The 16493-nt window shown below is 39.1% G+C and overlaps 3 protein-coding genes across 5 annotated transcripts; 2 read left to right on the top strand and 1 right to left on the bottom strand.

Moving 5' to 3' along the window:
- Positions 1-112: 112 nt before the first annotated feature.
- SAR1 (SUPPRESSOR OF AUXIN RESISTANCE1) lies at positions 113-9501 on the top strand. Its single transcript, XM_089616634.1, has 27 exons — positions 113-384; positions 467-599; positions 691-955; positions 1128-1188; positions 1652-1809; positions 1925-2010; positions 2365-2469; positions 2565-2647; positions 2750-2870; positions 3341-3514; positions 3848-4040; positions 4139-4710; positions 5234-5396; positions 5500-5762; positions 5880-6058; positions 6238-6314; positions 6419-6750; positions 6955-7023; positions 7110-7407; positions 7536-7661; positions 7773-7881; positions 7957-8034; positions 8155-8272; positions 8545-8652; positions 8737-8877; positions 8963-9136; positions 9219-9501. Exons 1-27 carry the CDS (start codon positions 200-202, stop codon positions 9273-9275), a joined length of 4428 nt encoding a protein of 1475 aa, XP_089472760.1. The 5' UTR covers positions 113-199; the 3' UTR covers positions 9276-9501.
- A 1449-nt stretch (positions 9502-10950) lies between these two features.
- Positions 10951-13372, bottom strand: LOC149394567 (Duplicated homeodomain-like superfamily protein). 2 transcript variants are annotated; one of them, XM_089616641.1, is made up of 4 exons: positions 13241-13372; positions 12737-12790; positions 12196-12622; positions 10951-11689 (listed from the first exon to the last, which is right to left on the bottom strand). In XM_089616641.1, exons 3-4 carry the CDS (start codon positions 12564-12566, stop codon positions 11332-11334), a joined length of 729 nt encoding a protein of 242 aa, XP_089472767.1. In that variant the 5' UTR covers positions 12567-12622; positions 12737-12790; positions 13241-13372; the 3' UTR covers positions 10951-11331. The 2 variants fall into 2 exon arrangements, with proteins under 2 accessions (XP_089472767.1, XP_089472768.1); XM_089616642.1 differs by lacking the exon at positions 12737-12790.
- Positions 13373-14088: 716 nt separating this feature from the next.
- LOC149394566 (acetolactate synthase small subunit 1, chloroplastic-like) lies at positions 14089-16272 on the top strand. Of its 2 annotated transcripts, none has more exons than XM_089616637.1 (8): positions 14089-14808; positions 14897-15037; positions 15114-15200; positions 15287-15391; positions 15474-15596; positions 15688-15840; positions 15949-15978; positions 16071-16272. In XM_089616637.1, exons 1-8 carry the CDS (start codon positions 14176-14178, stop codon positions 16152-16154), a joined length of 1356 nt encoding a protein of 451 aa, XP_089472763.1. In that variant the 5' UTR covers positions 14089-14175; the 3' UTR covers positions 16155-16272. The 2 variants fall into 2 exon arrangements, with proteins under 2 accessions (XP_089472763.1, XP_089472761.1); XM_089616635.1 differs by having other exon boundaries at positions 14090-14808; positions 15913-15978.
- Positions 16273-16493: the final 221 nt, after the last annotated feature.

Raw genomic sequence — 16493 nt, 5'->3', positions numbered from 1 at the left:
GGGCCAAAACGAAACCGGGTCCGAATTCGGGTTCTTATTAGGGTTTTACCCATATTGGGAACAAAATAACAAAATTCCCCGCCTTGCTTTCTTTATTATTTTCATTTCAATATTTTGTTTGTAATAAATAACCCCTTAACCAAAACCCCGTCGAAAGAGACTGGACTGTATAGGGTTTTCACTCTCTGACGTGACGACCATGGCTGGGGGTTTGGCCGGCATTGAAGTTCCTATCGTCGGAAGCGATTCCGTCAAGTGGACTGAGCTCTCTTTTCCTTCCTCTCCCGCCGCCGCCGCCGCCGATTCCGATCTCCTCGTTCCCGCTCTCACCGGAGACTTCGCTTCCTGCTCCGCCGTCGGCGATCCTCCCACCTACCTCTCATGGTCTCAATACTCTCATCTTCTTGTCGGAATAAGCCGTTTCTTTGGTCGCTGATTTTTTTTTACTGTAATTTAATCGACGCAGGCGAGTCCAGAAGTCGGTGCCGAATTGTGTGGAGCTACTGGAGCTCGGCGCCGACAAGGAGTTTCCGAGGACCGGCACGCGATTCTGTTTCCCCGAAGCTCTCTCTTCTTTGGTATTCGTCTGCAAAAACGAGGTGCCATTAACAACTTCCAATACTTACTTATTTGTCGATCTATTCATCAATCTATCAGAGATAGGATCAGAACGAGAAATGATGAACTCAGGTTGATGGGGATTCCAGAAAGTTCCCGTACCTGGTATGCGCTGTGACTGAGCGCGGCATTGCATACTTGGTCAGAGTCAGAAACAAATCCTCGGCGACAGTAATATTAGTGCCTTCGAGTGAGGAAGTGGTGAGCGTGTTTGACCTGCGCAGCGCTTCAATGTCGTCATCAGAAATAACGAGCGGTGTAGCGATGCCCAACGGTTGCCTTATTCTCGGAACAACCGATGGCTCGCTCGCTTGCTTTCAACTCGCCACCACGCCACGTAAGCATTACCTTCACATCGACCCACGATTTGGAGTTGGGGACGGGGAGCGAATTTGAAAAAAAAATGTAACAGTATAGAATTTGGTAACAAATTAGGGGTGAAGTTTTAATTTTTAAAAGTTCATGGACAGGTGTGTGTTTCTAATGTTTTTTTTTATTTGCTCATTTAGCTTCATTACACGAGCTTCGCGATGATACGGGTATTGCTCGTCTATGGGGTCTTGTCTCAAGGTACCGCTTCTATTATGTTTTTTAACAATGCTTATTTTTTTAGTCATACATTGTTTTGGTTGGATAATTGTGGTTTCAGGTTTGGAAAAGTACAAAATTAGAGTAAAAAAATATATAAAGAGGTCTTTTTGACAGGCTAATATAGGTGTATCATCTGCAAATATCTGAGTTTGTCTGTAGACATTGTTATTTTGCTTAATCAAATATTTAAAAGTTGTTGGATGCTAAACGAGGTTGATCAATCGTACTGTTTCTTCTGATGGAGCAAAATGAATTATTTATACGACGACGGACTATATTTTAATAGGAGCTGTTTGGGAGAGAGAACTAAATAATTATTCATTATTGTATTGCCTTGGCTTGTTATTGAGATGCTATAACCCAGTTTTTTTATTTAATTTTCTTTCAAGACTTGTCCAAATATTTGAGTTTCCAATTTCCTCTGCTGTATTTATGTCCACAGGGGAAAGGTGGTAGATGCTGTGCAAGATTTGGCTGTATCAGAGTTTCGTGGAAAGCAAATTCTATTTGTGCTTCACTTGGATGGGATTCTTCGAGTGTGGGATCTTTCAAACCGTACCAGAATCTCTAGTCATAATATGAATGTTCCAGCAATGGCAGGCAAATACTCTGTCACTGTTTCCTCGGAGTTCAATTAAATTTTTATATTTCAATATCTGTTAGTTTTATATATTCGAAAGCCAATTTCAACTAATTTGTGTCTCTGTACACCCAGGGGCTACATCCGTGAGGTTATGGGTCAGCAAAGCTGATACTGAATCAGCTATATTTTCTTTGGCAATCTTGTCTAGGCATACCATGGTACGTACTTAAATAAAAAAAAAATTGGTTTACGGCTGATTTATCTTTCCTTGCACTACTAGCTTAAGCACGGTACAACATTACTGACTAGAATAAGTTAAGTCAAAGCAACGCCAAAAAGGAACAATTGTAGTGGAAGATATAACAAAATTATGGAAAAAGAATTTTTCAGATCTGCCACATGGCTTAAATAATAATGATACAAACCTGACAAGAAACACTACAAATTCGGAATACAATGACTAACAAATCCGTAAATAAGCTACTAATATCTACAACTAGTCGATATAAATAGCTTTGGTGTAAAAATAAGTTTTTCATCCAAATCTTCTTTGTATTGCTTTGCATGTGAAGGATGTTAGTTCAGAGACGATTATGCTGTACAGCCTACACTGCAGTTTGGGGGATAAGCTTTCTTTTGTACTTGATCCTTCTATATCACCTGTTTCTCTCCTAGATGTAAGTAATGGCGTTGCCCATTTCATTCATGGTATGTCTTTATCGCACTTTGATGCTTTATTCGCTGAGATTAAATGAACCCTTGAACTTGTTAGGGACGATGTATCGATGTCAAGCTTGCTTCAGATAAGATATGGATACTAAAAGAAAATGGATTGCTTCTTCGAAGCATGAATGAGTATGCATTTTCCCTGTATAATATTCAATGGACCATATTTTCTACTTATATTTTTTTTCTCGTGTTTAATGGTTTTGTTTTGTGTTTTGTTTAATATATCAGAGAAGAAACAAGCTATTATACATTACAGGAAGAATTTGTAGCGGAGCAGCTATTCCAATCTCCCGAATCTTCAGTGGATCATCTTTTATTGATGAGCCATTCAATTTTTTCACCAGCAAAGGTATTTTTTGTGTGGCCTACGCTTGTGTTTTTCGTGTGTTCCCAGTTGCATGTAAAAGGATGAACAACTTTTGTGTAGCTCACCTTTTCCATACCTTGTATGGCCTGCTCTGTTTTGTTTGATTAAGCTTTATTTTTTTATTTATTAAATATGATTTCTAAATTAGTATTTAGCGTCTTTCCTTGGGATGGGAAGTGTATGCCTAACCACATTGGTGTTGCTGGTCTGGCCATTGAAAATAATTTCTAATATTGAGCTGATAATTTTTTGTGATAATTTTATCTTCCGTTTGGGATGTAAAATTGTGATTCTATATTTTTGAAAGTGGTCAAAGGTCATAAAATTTTACTTCGCATGTGTTTTCTGGTCTAGTTTCCTTAAAAAAAAAATCACTAAAATGCCCCGCTGAATTTTTTTGTATTTATTTTGAAGGTAGTAACACATTTTACATTTTCAAAATGTTGGTTCAGGATAAAATATCAGGGGTTGTATCTTCCATCTTCTTACGAAGGTTGCTTCATCCTGGAGTCTATCAGAGTGTAGCCTTACGTGCGACTTTTCTGGAGTATAACAGACACACTGATATTCAATCATTAACTGCTGATGGATTGAAGAAGGAAATCATGTCAGTCATTGAAGACGAGGTTTTCATTCTGTTACCCCACTCTCTTAGTATTTCTTCCGTAAACCATTGGTTACACTGAAATGAAAAAAAGACAATACTCATTCAGATCTCTTGAAATCAAGGATAATATGCGTGTATGGCTTACTCATTCGTTGTTCAGAGCTATATTCTTTACTTTTGTCGTTGGGTTCATATATTTGGGAGAGAAGGATTATGTATATTTATTTTTAATAAAATTGGAAGATCATATTTAGTTATAGAACTAGTGTTAAATTTTAGTGGAGACATTGGTTTTCGTTAACTTGGCTTTTTCGACTTTTAGTGAGCTGAGAGTGATAAGTGTTTGTGGCAGGGTGTTGGTGCTGATCTGATATCGATATTTTGTTCATGGAAAATGTTCTGTGCTCGCTACTTCCTAAACTGGTGCAAGAGCAACGCACCTTGTGGTCTACTTATTGAGCCAATCACTGGTTCTGTTGGCTTGATCAGAACTAATTCGGTGTCTCTGTTTCGATGTCCAGAGGACATTGAACGTCTTTTGCATGGTATATATCTTTTTTTTTTTTTTTTTTTTCCTTTTTTTTGTTTAATCTTATTTTTACTATTTCCTTGCAACGAAGCTCTGTTTGCTGACTTCTTGTAGGCTCTTCTACTGAACTTGGTGATCTCACGAGCTTCAAATTCAATTCATTTGATGACAAGCATGCATGTGAAATTCTTGTTGATTTGCTCAGATGTGTCGGCAACATCAGCCAACAGCTGGGCAAACCAGCTTCTGTTCTATTTTATGAATCACTTATAAACAGACATGTTTTCCCATCTGAGGAAATCGTTCCTTGCATCTTGAAGGTTCTAGAAACTGGGTACAGTTCAACTGTAACAGCATTTGGTGTATCAGATTTTCGTACTCGTATTTCGTGGGAGGAAAGTCTCGCGGATCACAAAAATTTGAGGAAATTTTCGATCAACATGCTTCTGTCTCTTCATTCCTTGTGTGATAAAGCTACTACGTGGAGTAAAGTTCTGAATGTTATCGAGAATTATCTAAAGTTTCTTGTTCCTCAAAAAGTTATAGAGACTATAAGTGGTGATCCTGCGCTAAGTATCAATGCTTCCATATTGATCCAAGCTACTTCGCAAATAGCCAAAGTCATGTTTGAATCTTCATTTGACATTGTCCTCTTCCTTGGCTACCTGGTGGACAACAGCGGACAGGTCAGTTTTTCACCCTTTTGTTTTTTCCTTTCCCAAAATGCAACTCTCACTACAAGTTATTTAGTTTATTCTTTTTTTTTTGGGTGGAAAAAACTCAGTTTTGTGAAGCTTAGCCATATTAAGCTTATGATGTAGATTCAGAAGTAAGCTGAGAGTTTGACGCCTTGTATTCCTGTTCGTCTTTAGTAAATTTGAAAGAGTACCGTTTGTTCCATTTCTATTTTATTACTAGTAACATAATTGCAAGGTTTTGCTACCATTTTTTTTAAACAATAACTACTTGTATTGATCAAGGCATAAGCCATAATTACTACCATTATTTGTACTTAAAGTTAAACTGCACTAGCTGCAACTGTTGACAGCTTTTTTCTTATTTCTGGCTTGGGCTTGGCATACATTTCTAAGATATGTTTTTGTTGCTTTGTTGATACTTGAGAGTTGTGAATTTCCATGTTGATATTGATGTTGGTATTAATTGGCTTAACTCTTTCGGCAAATAGTAATAATTTATTTTATTGATCAGGTTCATATGATGCCAGATGACATATCCAAAATACAACTGGAGTTAGTTCCCATGGTTCAAGAAATCATTTCCGAGTGGCTTATCATTTATTTTTTCACCACCACGCCATCTGAATCAGCAGCAGTAGAAGATTTTAGCTCTCAACTATCTTTGTTGCAAATCGGTAGGCTTTTTATGCCATGCTTTTGTTAGTTGAGCTCATTTCGTGTTAAAATCTCATCTTGGTGTAAATTGGATGGCTATTGACTGTTACATATCATATTCAGATAGCAACACAGTAAGAAGATCATGGAATGACAAGCTTGGAAATTGCGATTTCCCTTTGGCTCTTATATTCTTGTTAAATCCTCAAAGTTCCCGTTACCTTCATTCGAGGCATCTCCCGAACTCAGATGAGATTGTTACTTCAGTAAGACAGTTCAGCAGCTGGATCATTTGGGGCAAAACCGGAAATTCGTCTACTTTATTCGCCCATTCAACCGAGCTCGCATTAATCCTGCTGAGGCATGGGCAGTATGACGCTGTCGAGGTTTCTATTCCCGATTTTGGATATCTGACTTTATTCTCTTTTGGAATAAATACAATTTTATTTTTTCAAACCGTCACCTAATTAATGTTTAAATTATTTGCATGGCCAATTTGGCAGTGCCTACATGGTATGGTAGAGGCACACATGGAGAAAGAGAAGACATCGGAGAGTGTTGATGAACACTGGTGTAAACTTCAGCATCTCCGAGGTTGTTCTCTTCTTGCCAAGGCCCAACGAGGATTGAATCTCAAGGAGAAAGAAAGGATCACCAGTGAAGCTGTTCGGTGTTTCTTCAGGTACGATACACACATATCATGTTCACTATATAATAATGCTAGTAGTAAGGATAAGAAGTATTATTCCGGTAATTGCACGATCTCCATTTAATTCGTCTGCTGAATATATATAGTACAAACAGCCCTACCTGATTACCATATTTGTGAGTCATTGGTTTGCTGCGATGATGTGTATTCAGGGTTTCATCTGCAAAAGGCGCTGCCGAGGCGTTGCAGAGTTTGCCTCCTGATGCCGGTTTGCCACATCTTGGCTTAAGTGAGTTTCGATTTCACAATAATTTAAAGTGATTCTCGACACATTTGTTGCCATTCTCAATATTTCTTTGCTTGTTTGGTGGTTGTGTTGTTTCATTGTCGTAGGAGGTAATCACCTAGAAGATGCTGTATGGAAGCTCGATTATTATGAGTGGGCAATGCAAATATTTGAGCAATACAATATCAGCGACGGTGCGTGTCAGTTTGCCCTTGCTGCTCTTGAGCAAGTGGAGGAAGCTTTTCTTTCAAGTCAAAACCACGACGAATCATCCACGGCAATCAAAGGAAGACTTTGGGCTAACGTCTTCAAATTTACGTTGGATCTTAGACAATTCTACGAGGCATATTGTGCAATAATATCAAATCCGGACGAGGAGAGCAAAAACCTTTGCTTGAGGCGATTCATAATTGTGCTCTACGAGGGCAATGCCATTAAGGTTTCTACTGACCATCTTTGGATATAGCATTTTGTTTTACTATATACTTGCATACATTGATAAGGTCAACTAGTCTAGACGATACAGATTAATGTTGCTGATCTATGATAAATTTTTCTTATGGCAATGTTTAAGCATTGGATTGACTTTCCCCTCAATATTTTGTTTATTAACAATGAATCTAATTGGTCTATTTTGCCGCAGATTCTCTGTGGTGGGAAACTTCCGTTCATTGGTTTAGTTGACAAGGTTGAGCAAGAGCTTTACTGGAAGGTAAAAAAAAAAGAAAAAAAAACTCAGAACCCAAACTTGTATATGCGTTCGACATGCAGTTGATGACCAAAACCGTTGATTTGTAGGCTGAGCGTTCCGACATCTTATCAAAGCCGAACTTGTATAAGCTGCTCTATGCATTTGAAATGAATCGACACAGCTGGCGAAAAGCAGCAAGTTACATATACCGATACTCGTCTCGTTTAAAGACTGAAGCGGCTCAGCAAAGTTCATCAGATCTGCAAGAACGATTGAATGGCTTGTCTGCTGCTATAAACACACTCCATCTCGTTCCTTCTGCGTATGCTTGGATTGGTCCACTGCGTAGTCAGGGACAAGAACGTTACCCAGCTAAGAAGCCTAGAAAAACAATGGGACAAGATCGTAAATATCTCCACTTTTTAATTTTTTTTTTATTATTTTTTATGGCCTACAGGATGACCGTATGGACATCCTTGGTATGCAATGATCTTTTTTGAGTTGTTTTTTGTGATTCTTATCTCTTCATGCAGAAGAAGGTGATGGGTGTCAACCTCAAAATTCAGAGTGTATTGACATAGAGAAGATTGAGGATGAATTTGTCCTTACTTCAGCAGAATATTTTCTCTCTCTGTCACAAGTAAAATGGAAATTTTCTGGTAAAAAAGCTCCTTTCGACTTTTTCTCTTAACAGTTCTTCAAAGCAAAATAAATTCCACTTTCGTCCCCTTCCTTTTTTTTTAACGGGATATACTCGACCAATATTGTAGAGGTTCGAGAAGAGTTGCCAAGTTTGGCTGGTCTCTTAGTCCAGGAGGATTTGTATGATATGGCATTCACTGTTCTCCTCAGATTCTTTAAGGGCTCAGACTTGAAGAGGTATTTATAATTTCTGGAATATTCATTGCTGTAAGAGCATATCTTGAAGCGTAACTAGTGTTGTTTTTCACTCAGGGAACTGGAAAGAGTTTTTTGTGCAATGGCATTGAAATGCTGTCCAGATATAACTGATTCCACGTGGACAAGGACAGAGTATGATCCCATCCTCGTTTCTTTTAACTTGCGATATTACAGACCGACATAGCAATCCGATCAAATCACAGCGCTAAGCCTTTTTGTTTGTTTGTTTGTTTGTCAAATCATCACCTTCAGGAATGTACTTATGTTGACTTCTTCGAAGGATGAAATGGTTCATTGTTCAACTGACATGAGCTGTACCACTCAACAATACAAGCCCAATGGCTATTGGGTTACGCTAAAGCTTTATCTAGTAAGTCTTTTTCCAATGTTTTAGGAGGATATTGTCTAGATGAACAGAAAATATGATTACTCTGGCATTCAAACAATGACATCATCAATGGCACATGAGGTCCTAGACTACGATTTATTACACCAACTAAGTAAAATGAAGATAACATGAGAAGAGTCTTTTGTGCACTAATCACGCGAGCTTCATTTCTTTCGAGAAACTCGTTTTTTGCTAGTTAGTAAACTTTCTTATCAATTTGGCCCTTTGGTGTGTGTGGTCTTGTTGATTTGCAGGACAAGTACAAAGGTTTTCATGCCAGACTTCCGTTGATCGTTGCCGAAACTCTCCTTCGTGTAGACCCTCAGCTGGAACTGCCTCTTTGGCTCGTTAACATGTTCAAGGTCATTTCAAAACATGTGCCTCTTTCTTATCTATTCGAAAATGAAAAAAATAAATAAATAAATAACGCGGTTGATTTATGACAGGATGGTCAAAGTGAAAAAGCTTGGAGGATGACTGGTCAAGAATCGAGTCCTGCGTTATTGTTTCGGCTCTATGTTGATTACGGGCGTTATACAGATGCTACGAATCTTTTGCTCGAGTACATAGAGTCTTATGCGTCAATGGTATATCTCTTTTTGTCTTGTTCTTACCCGTATAAATGAAGAAAACTAGATTTGATGTAGTAAGTGAGTGACATTATTGTTACAGAGACCATCGGAGATGATGAACAGAAAAAGGGCGTTTGGTGTGTGGTTGCCGTACACGGCGATTCAGCAGCTGTGGTGCAAAATAGAGGAGGCAATGAAGTTGGGACACATGGTTGCTCAATGCCACAAACTCAAGTCCCTTTTGCAAGCTGCTTTGCTCCGCCACCTCAGCCTGGTAAAACTCAGTTATCACTCTCTCTCACGTTTAAAAAAAGGATTAGAATTCTAATTAATAAACATATATTTATGCGGTTCAGTTAAAGGTGGACTCGGATGATGCGTGTGCCGCTGCGTCCGCTTCGGCTTCCGCTTGATGGTGTCGAAAAGAGGTAATGAATTATTTGGAGGAATGTGAAAACCTCTTGCTCTGAAACTTGATGTATGTTTATTGATTTTCATTGCCATGGGTTTTTTTGTTGCGAAAGGTGATAGCTTCTCAATTGTACATATAATTTAAAATGTATGGAGTCATGTGGCAAAAAATGAGAGTGCACAATGTGAAAATTCAGGGTTCATATTTTATTATTGGTTCCATTGTAATCTCTTGTTTTTTTTTTTTTTTTTTGGTTTTTTTTTTAATGCAACCCAAGTAAATGGTTTTTATTTTGAAGTTTTGATTCTACTAGCTTACTGGCTATATAGTGGTATTATAAAATGATTTTGGTAAGATCATGAAGTGACATTGAGAGTACACACAAAATAGAGCATTTGTAATATTGAAAGAGAATCATCTGACCTATCGAGAGAGCTTGTGCTCAAGGTTTTCCAGTTTTGGCTGGTGGCCAGCTTATCTTCTACTCAAAGTTCTGTTCGGGTTGTGCCCTTATCTTATGAATGGATTGTTTCTCCAATTTCGAGTTTAGTTAGCTCGAATTATTCTAAAATGTTCTCTTAGATTGTCTGGGTTATTATGGTAAAAAAGACAAAGCAAGAAACATGAAGTAATGTATTAATATAACATTGACCATACAATGTCAAAACGATGACTTGTTAAGTAGAGAATTCTGACATAACTTCCAAGATTTTATTTTCATATTTTAATTGGTGGCAATGGCATTTTCTGTAAATAAAAATTTTCGGACTCCTGAAAGGACTTGGCGAGTACACTTGAGTTGATTCGGGGCATCGATCCTAAAAGGAGCTAGTTAATGCGTTGTATCCCGAATCTCGACTTCCCCAACCGTGAAACGTTTGAGCCGGTGTATCTCCAACGTTTACCTGAAAGTGAATCAACCCCTTTGGAACCACAAACAAGTCTCCTTTGTCGAGCGTCTTTTTCGAACAAGCGATTATCAGATGTCACAAATCCCACAAACACGTCTCCTTTGTAATCGTAACATAAACGGTGATGAATAAACCAAAAATTAAAACTATCAACAAGGGACTTGGAAAATTTTGAGTACACTTGCCTCTATATTTTGGATCATTAGTGGCGACGCAAAAATCTTGAAGCGGGGAAGGATCGGTGGCAGAAACAATAGTACGAGTTCTCAAAAGATAATCTATCACTTGTATTTAGTGATTACTAGATCCACTCCATATTCCTTGTACTATAGTTCTATTATCATATATCTATGATTGGAACCTCGGAGTGCAAATTGTTTTTTTTTTTTAATAAAATTTTTCTTTTCATAAATTTCATTCGCTTTAAAAAAAAAAAAAAAAAATTCCTATAAATTTGGTATCTATGATTATTCATTCTTGACCTAAATATTTCCATGCTCATCCCCGAAAAGAACGGGAGGACATGTAAACTACAATAGACTAATCATATATAATTAATTTGCCACGTATCTACCATGTTTTGTGAAATATTTGTTGAATAACACCAGATTGGAATAGGAATGTGAACCCAGCGAATAAACAACACCACATAATAAGACTTTACAATCACTGCATTAAAATAGTGAGAGAAATCTTTGTAATATTAGGATACAAAATACGAAATGATAAGATTTTGTATCATCGCTCATTCGGCTATCCTTGCAGTTGAAAGAAGACGAAATGTCCGAATTCATTCAATCTTCTAAACCAACATGACTAATCAAAGAACGATCAGACAAGGTTTTGAAACAGCGAATAAGAAAGCGTCCATAGCCGAGAATCCCTTTTAAAATATACAAATTTTCTGACCATAACATGTATGCTACAATAAAACTACATTTTCAGTGTTGACCCCCTAGTTTTAAGACCAAGCAATAATAATCCAATTTCCGAATTTCTAACAAGTTCAAAAAGAACATAAATAGCCCCACCTTTTATGCAACCGGCTATACAGATTCGACGAAAAAATATTGCTCCCCCGAAACAGCTTTTTATTCGATCGATACAAAGAGAACAACAAATAAAAAAAAGGGTCTCTGTACATGATTACCTGTGAGGCATGGGATAAGGCATGGGCGGTGCGGGGAGGCCGTACGCCATCTGCGGCTGGGCGACCACTGGCGTCCCGACAGCTGGCACGGTGGGCCCCGCGTAGAGCGGTTGCTTCGCCGATTTGGATGCCCCGCCCGTGATGGGTCCATCGGAGGAGGGATTGTCCGCGTTGGCGGCGCTGGTGATGTCGTGGATGCTCGAGCGCCTCCGGTCCTTGTTCATGGAGTTGAGGCGTATGAAGTACTTTTGGGCGTGGCTCGCCACTTGCGTCGGTGTTCTTGTCACTACAAAGTTGCGCGATATGCTCCGCCAATCTCCTTTCCCGTACTTGTCCAAACCCAGTAGAAACAGCCTATCATATCATATCATATCATATCAAGTGTCAAACTTGTAGTAAGTGACTGAAAAATCTAATCTACATATAATATCAAGCCTATGATGGAGTTACTAACCAGAGCACACACAAAGTAACCGTATCAAGATTGGTATAATTTTTCCTTTTTTTACAACAAAATCCAACGCTAGTATATTTTTATTTTTTTCTTCTCTTAATGGGACTTATCAGGACAACAAACTAGCAACATCTATCTAGAAGCTTTCACGAGCAAATCTGAAAAAAGACCATCTAGAGTTCAGTAATTTTTTTTTTTAATCATATTTGCAAATCAACAACAAATACGATGCGTGTTCCTATCCTTTCATGAGCTCATATCAGAAGTTATAAATCAAATATAGTTAGATTTAGAAGCACCAACCTTAGTGATTACACAAATCTGGGAAATGTAGTGTGATTACTAAATCAAAGACTGATTACTGAGGATGAGAAAATGAGCGAAGAGTAGTGGTAGTAATAATCACCTGTGCTCATCCTCAGTCCAGGCGATCCCTTTGCGGCGTTCCTGATCGGACCTGGCTTTGGACTCCGTGTTGAGATGAGAGGCTTTCTTTTTCCCATCTTCCGAAGCCTCGGGCGAAGAATCGTCGTTCTCGTTGTCGTTGCTGTACGAGGGAATGGGGACACGGCCGGACTCAATCTGCGCCACGTCATCGATGAGGAGATCGTAGTGCCGCTTGATCTCGTCCACGGATTTTCCGGCGACATCTCCGGCGATCTTGTCCCAACGGTCGGGATCGTCCTCCGAGTAAGTGGCGAGGCCGTTCTCGAACGCCTTGTCCTGATCTCTGCTCCACCGCGAACCGCTCTCACCTTCTTCTTCGTCACCGCTCATCTCTCTCTCTCTCTCTCTCTCTCTCTCTCTCTCTCTCTCAGGCAACCAATAAATGACTGCGAAACCCAAAACACGAAAAGTAGCTGAGCACAGAGATAAGATCATAACCAAAAAAGCTATTTGAGCAGAGATTTCAACAAGGGAAATTGGATTCTTGTGACTTTGCTGACCTATTCATCAAGGAATCCCAACAAACTTCTGTTAGAGGAGGCCATGAGAAATATCTGACGACCATAAACAAATAAATAAACTGAGAGACAAGCAATAAATGAGAGAATTTTTATGGTGGTGGTAAATTCATTGGCTACAACGGTAATTAGGGTTTTGTATAGAAGCGATATGTGAGAGAAAGAGAGAGAGAACATTCGTACTGTCACTACTCAAATTCTAAAACAGCAAGATAATTTTTTTTTTTTTTTTTTTTTTTTTACAGCTAACAGCTTTACTGATAAATACAGTCTCTTCGCAGTTCAGGCCCACACAAATTAATCATTCCGGTTCCACTACCACACTTTTTTTTTTTTTTTTTTCATTTTCAATTGGAATTAGATTGCAACAAAGAGAATTCATAACCAAAACCCTACCTTCCTAGGCGAAGCAAAAAAAAAAAAAATTGAAAAAGAAAAAAACAAAGAAAGAAGCACAAGCTGTGAAATGAAAGGGGAATTCAGTACCTTAAAACGAACAAGAGGTTGAATAATATTATTGTCAAGCTTCAGAAATGGTGCGCTATGCAAGTCAGTGACTTCTTGAGTTTTTAGAAAATAATTTGACATTTTTTTTTATATGATGAAGTTTCATGGATATCTCGAGACGGGCGATAGAAAAAGTCTTCTTTTTGCCTTAGCCCTTTGATTTATCGGTTAGTTACATTTTGGTCCCTATATATTTTTCTATTCACTGCTTCCTCTTGAATTTTTTTTTTCATATACTTTCTACAACAAATTGATTAATATTTCCAACAATAAGTTTCCTGTTTCGGCCAGGTTTGTACTTATTATTTTTATGAGTATTTTAACAATAATATTAATAATCTCATAAAATATACTACTAAAGTAAGAAAAATTACTTCTCAAAAAAAAAAAAAAAAAAACTAAGAGTTTATTAGTATGTATAGTTTTTTTTTTTTTTTTTGTAAAAATGTACTTCTAAATAAATAATTATGAAATAATTGATTATATTGTTAAAATTCGCATTAAAAATCATATATGTATTTATAATGTGAAATCATTTAATTGAATATATATACAAAAATAAAAATGCCAAAAAAGAAAAGTCGACCTAAATTAAATACCAAATAAATTTAAATGCAGATGTAAAAGTGCCATGTCCACACATACATAGTAATGTACCAAAGAAAAGTTGTATATATACACACATTAAAAGTGCCATTTGCAGAATTATTTTCACCTGGTCCATGTCCACAGTCCACACATACATATATGTATGTACATATATACATATATGTATGTACATATATATATATACATATATGTATGTACATATATATATATCCACGCAGGACAATCTTCTCCTTCCATACCCTACCGACCCTACTTTTTCCTTAATCCGTACTATATTATATTGGCGGCTAGAGAAACCTGTGACAATGGCGACGGCGACGATTAGGTTGACCCCAGGGTTCGCCGTCCGAATCGCCCCGTCGTCGAAATCATTCCTCAGCCCCTCGAAGCTCTCGTGTTCATCTCCTCCGAAGCCATTTCCGGTCAAGACCATCGTCGCCGCCGGCGATTCCCGATTCGTTTCGCAGCGCAACGCCGGCGGTGCGGGTCTCAGGAGGCAGACGATATCGGTGTTCGTCGGGGACGAGAGCGGGATGATCAACAGGATCGCCGGAGTGTTCGCTCGCCGGGGATTCAACATCGACTCCCTCGCCGTTGGCCTCAACGCCGACAAGGCTCTCTTCACCGTCGTCGTCTCCGGCACCGCCTCTGTCCTCCGCCAAGTCACCGAGCAGCTCAACAAGCTGGTCAACGTCCTCAGAGTCGACGACCTCTCCGACCAGCCTCAGGTCGAGCGCGAGCTCATGCTCATCAAGATCCGATCCCAGCCGCCGCGCCAGCCCGACGTCATGTGGCTCGTCGACACTTTCCGCGCCAAAATCGTCGATATCTCCGACCAATTCCTCACCATCGAGGTCACCGGAGATCCTGGAAAGATGGCCGCGTTCCAGAGGAATCTTAGCAAGTACGGAATCAAAGAGATCGCCCGAACCGGAAAGGTTCTTCACTCTTCAATTCTCTTCATTTTTTTATTCTATTTTATTTACTTTCAAAGGTTGATTAGTTTTGAAATACTCGATTTCGCAGATTGCGTTGAGAAGAGAAAAGCTCGGCGAGTCCGCTCCGTTCTGGCGACACTCAGCGGCTACGTACCCTGATCTCCACCGATCCAATGCCCTCGCTATGGCACCGCAAAGAACCCCAAACACTGAATCTGGACCCCCCGAGGTATATATATATATATACGTGTATATATTCTCGATGATTATCTTATCGCTGCTATATCGTGTGTCTCTTTGTTTAGGGCGACGTGTATCCCGTGGAATCATCGGATTTCGCTGCCATCAATCAAGTTCTCGATCCTCATTGGGGTGTTCTCAACGACGAAGATGTATGGACCGTTATTCGTCTTGTTTCATATATTAAAACAAAAATAAAAAAACTGTTGTAATTGATGTTTTAGTGATTAATTCACAGACTAGTGGTATCCGATCGCATACCTTATCGATGCTTGTGAACGACGTTCCCGGGGTTCTGTACCTAGTCACAGGGGTTTTGGCTCGGAGAGGATATAACATTCAGGTAATCATTGTTATTTCGGCGAAAGTGTTTCGAGACCATGTATTGCAATTATTAAAGTTGGGTTTTTTTTTTTGTGTCTCAGAGTTTGGCTGTTGGGCACGCGGAAACGAAAGGCGTGTCTCGAATCACAACGGTCGTTCTTGGGACAGACGAGTCGATCGCAAAGCTGGTTCAGCAGCTTTATAAGCTCGTCGATCTTCACGAGGTAAAGTGAAGATTTCTTGTCCAGCCAAACCCGATGATGATCAAAGTTGATAACGAATGTGAAAGAAGAGTGAGAATCGATGGAATTTCAGGTGCGGGATATCACACACACTCCGTTTGCTGAGCGGGAATTAGTGCTAATAAAAGTGGCCGCGAACGCCATTGCTCGCAGAGACGTGTTGGACATTGCAAACATTTTCAGGGCAAAAGCCGTTGATGTTTCCGATCACACAGTCACGCTCGAGGTATATCCTAAGCCGCCAAATCTCTTTTTAACAGTCGAAAGTAATGATTTGACTGATCGCTTAATATATCAGCTGACCGGAGATTTGAACAAGATGGTTGCGCTGCAGAGATTGTTAGAGCCGTACGGCATCTGCGAGGTTCGACGCTGCAATCTCGAATTTTGGTCTGTGACAAGACGGGATTTTTTTTTTTTTTTATAAGTTTTGTTGATTGTGTGACTTATCGCCAGGTGGCACGGACGGGACGGATTGCGTTGGTGCGAGAGTCGGGGGTTGACTCGAAGCATCTCAGGGGATATTCGTATCCGCTCTAGTGCCTTTTGATATGCCTCTATAGTAAAAAGCACTTGTTATCTTGTATGCTTGCCAAATTTTTTGCTTAGATAATCTGTGTTCTTTCTCAAATATAGATGATCTGTGTTTTGGTCTATCTATTTTCATTGAGAAAATTGAATTTTGATATACCCCATCTTTCTTATTTTAATTTTGAACTATTAATAAGGTGTTAATTGGGCCAGGGCCGGATCAGAAGGCTGTCGCGGCCTGAAAGTTGGAACAATCAGGTCAAGCGCCGATCGGCCCGAGGACTGGGCTGGTTCTACTTCTACGCCTTAATTTTCAGCCTAATTTTGTTTTTTTTTTGTTTTTTTTTT

The sequence above is a fragment of the Urtica dioica genome, chromosome 6 (assembly GCF_054948205.1).
Source record: "Urtica dioica subsp. dioica isolate 48M chromosome 6, U.dioica_male_clone48M_v1_H2, whole genome shotgun sequence".
Classification (NCBI taxonomy): domain Eukaryota; kingdom Viridiplantae; phylum Streptophyta; class Magnoliopsida; order Rosales; family Urticaceae; genus Urtica; species Urtica dioica.
The sequence above is the reverse complement of the archived record's forward strand: the minus strand, read 5'-3'. Positions and strand labels throughout refer to the sequence as shown.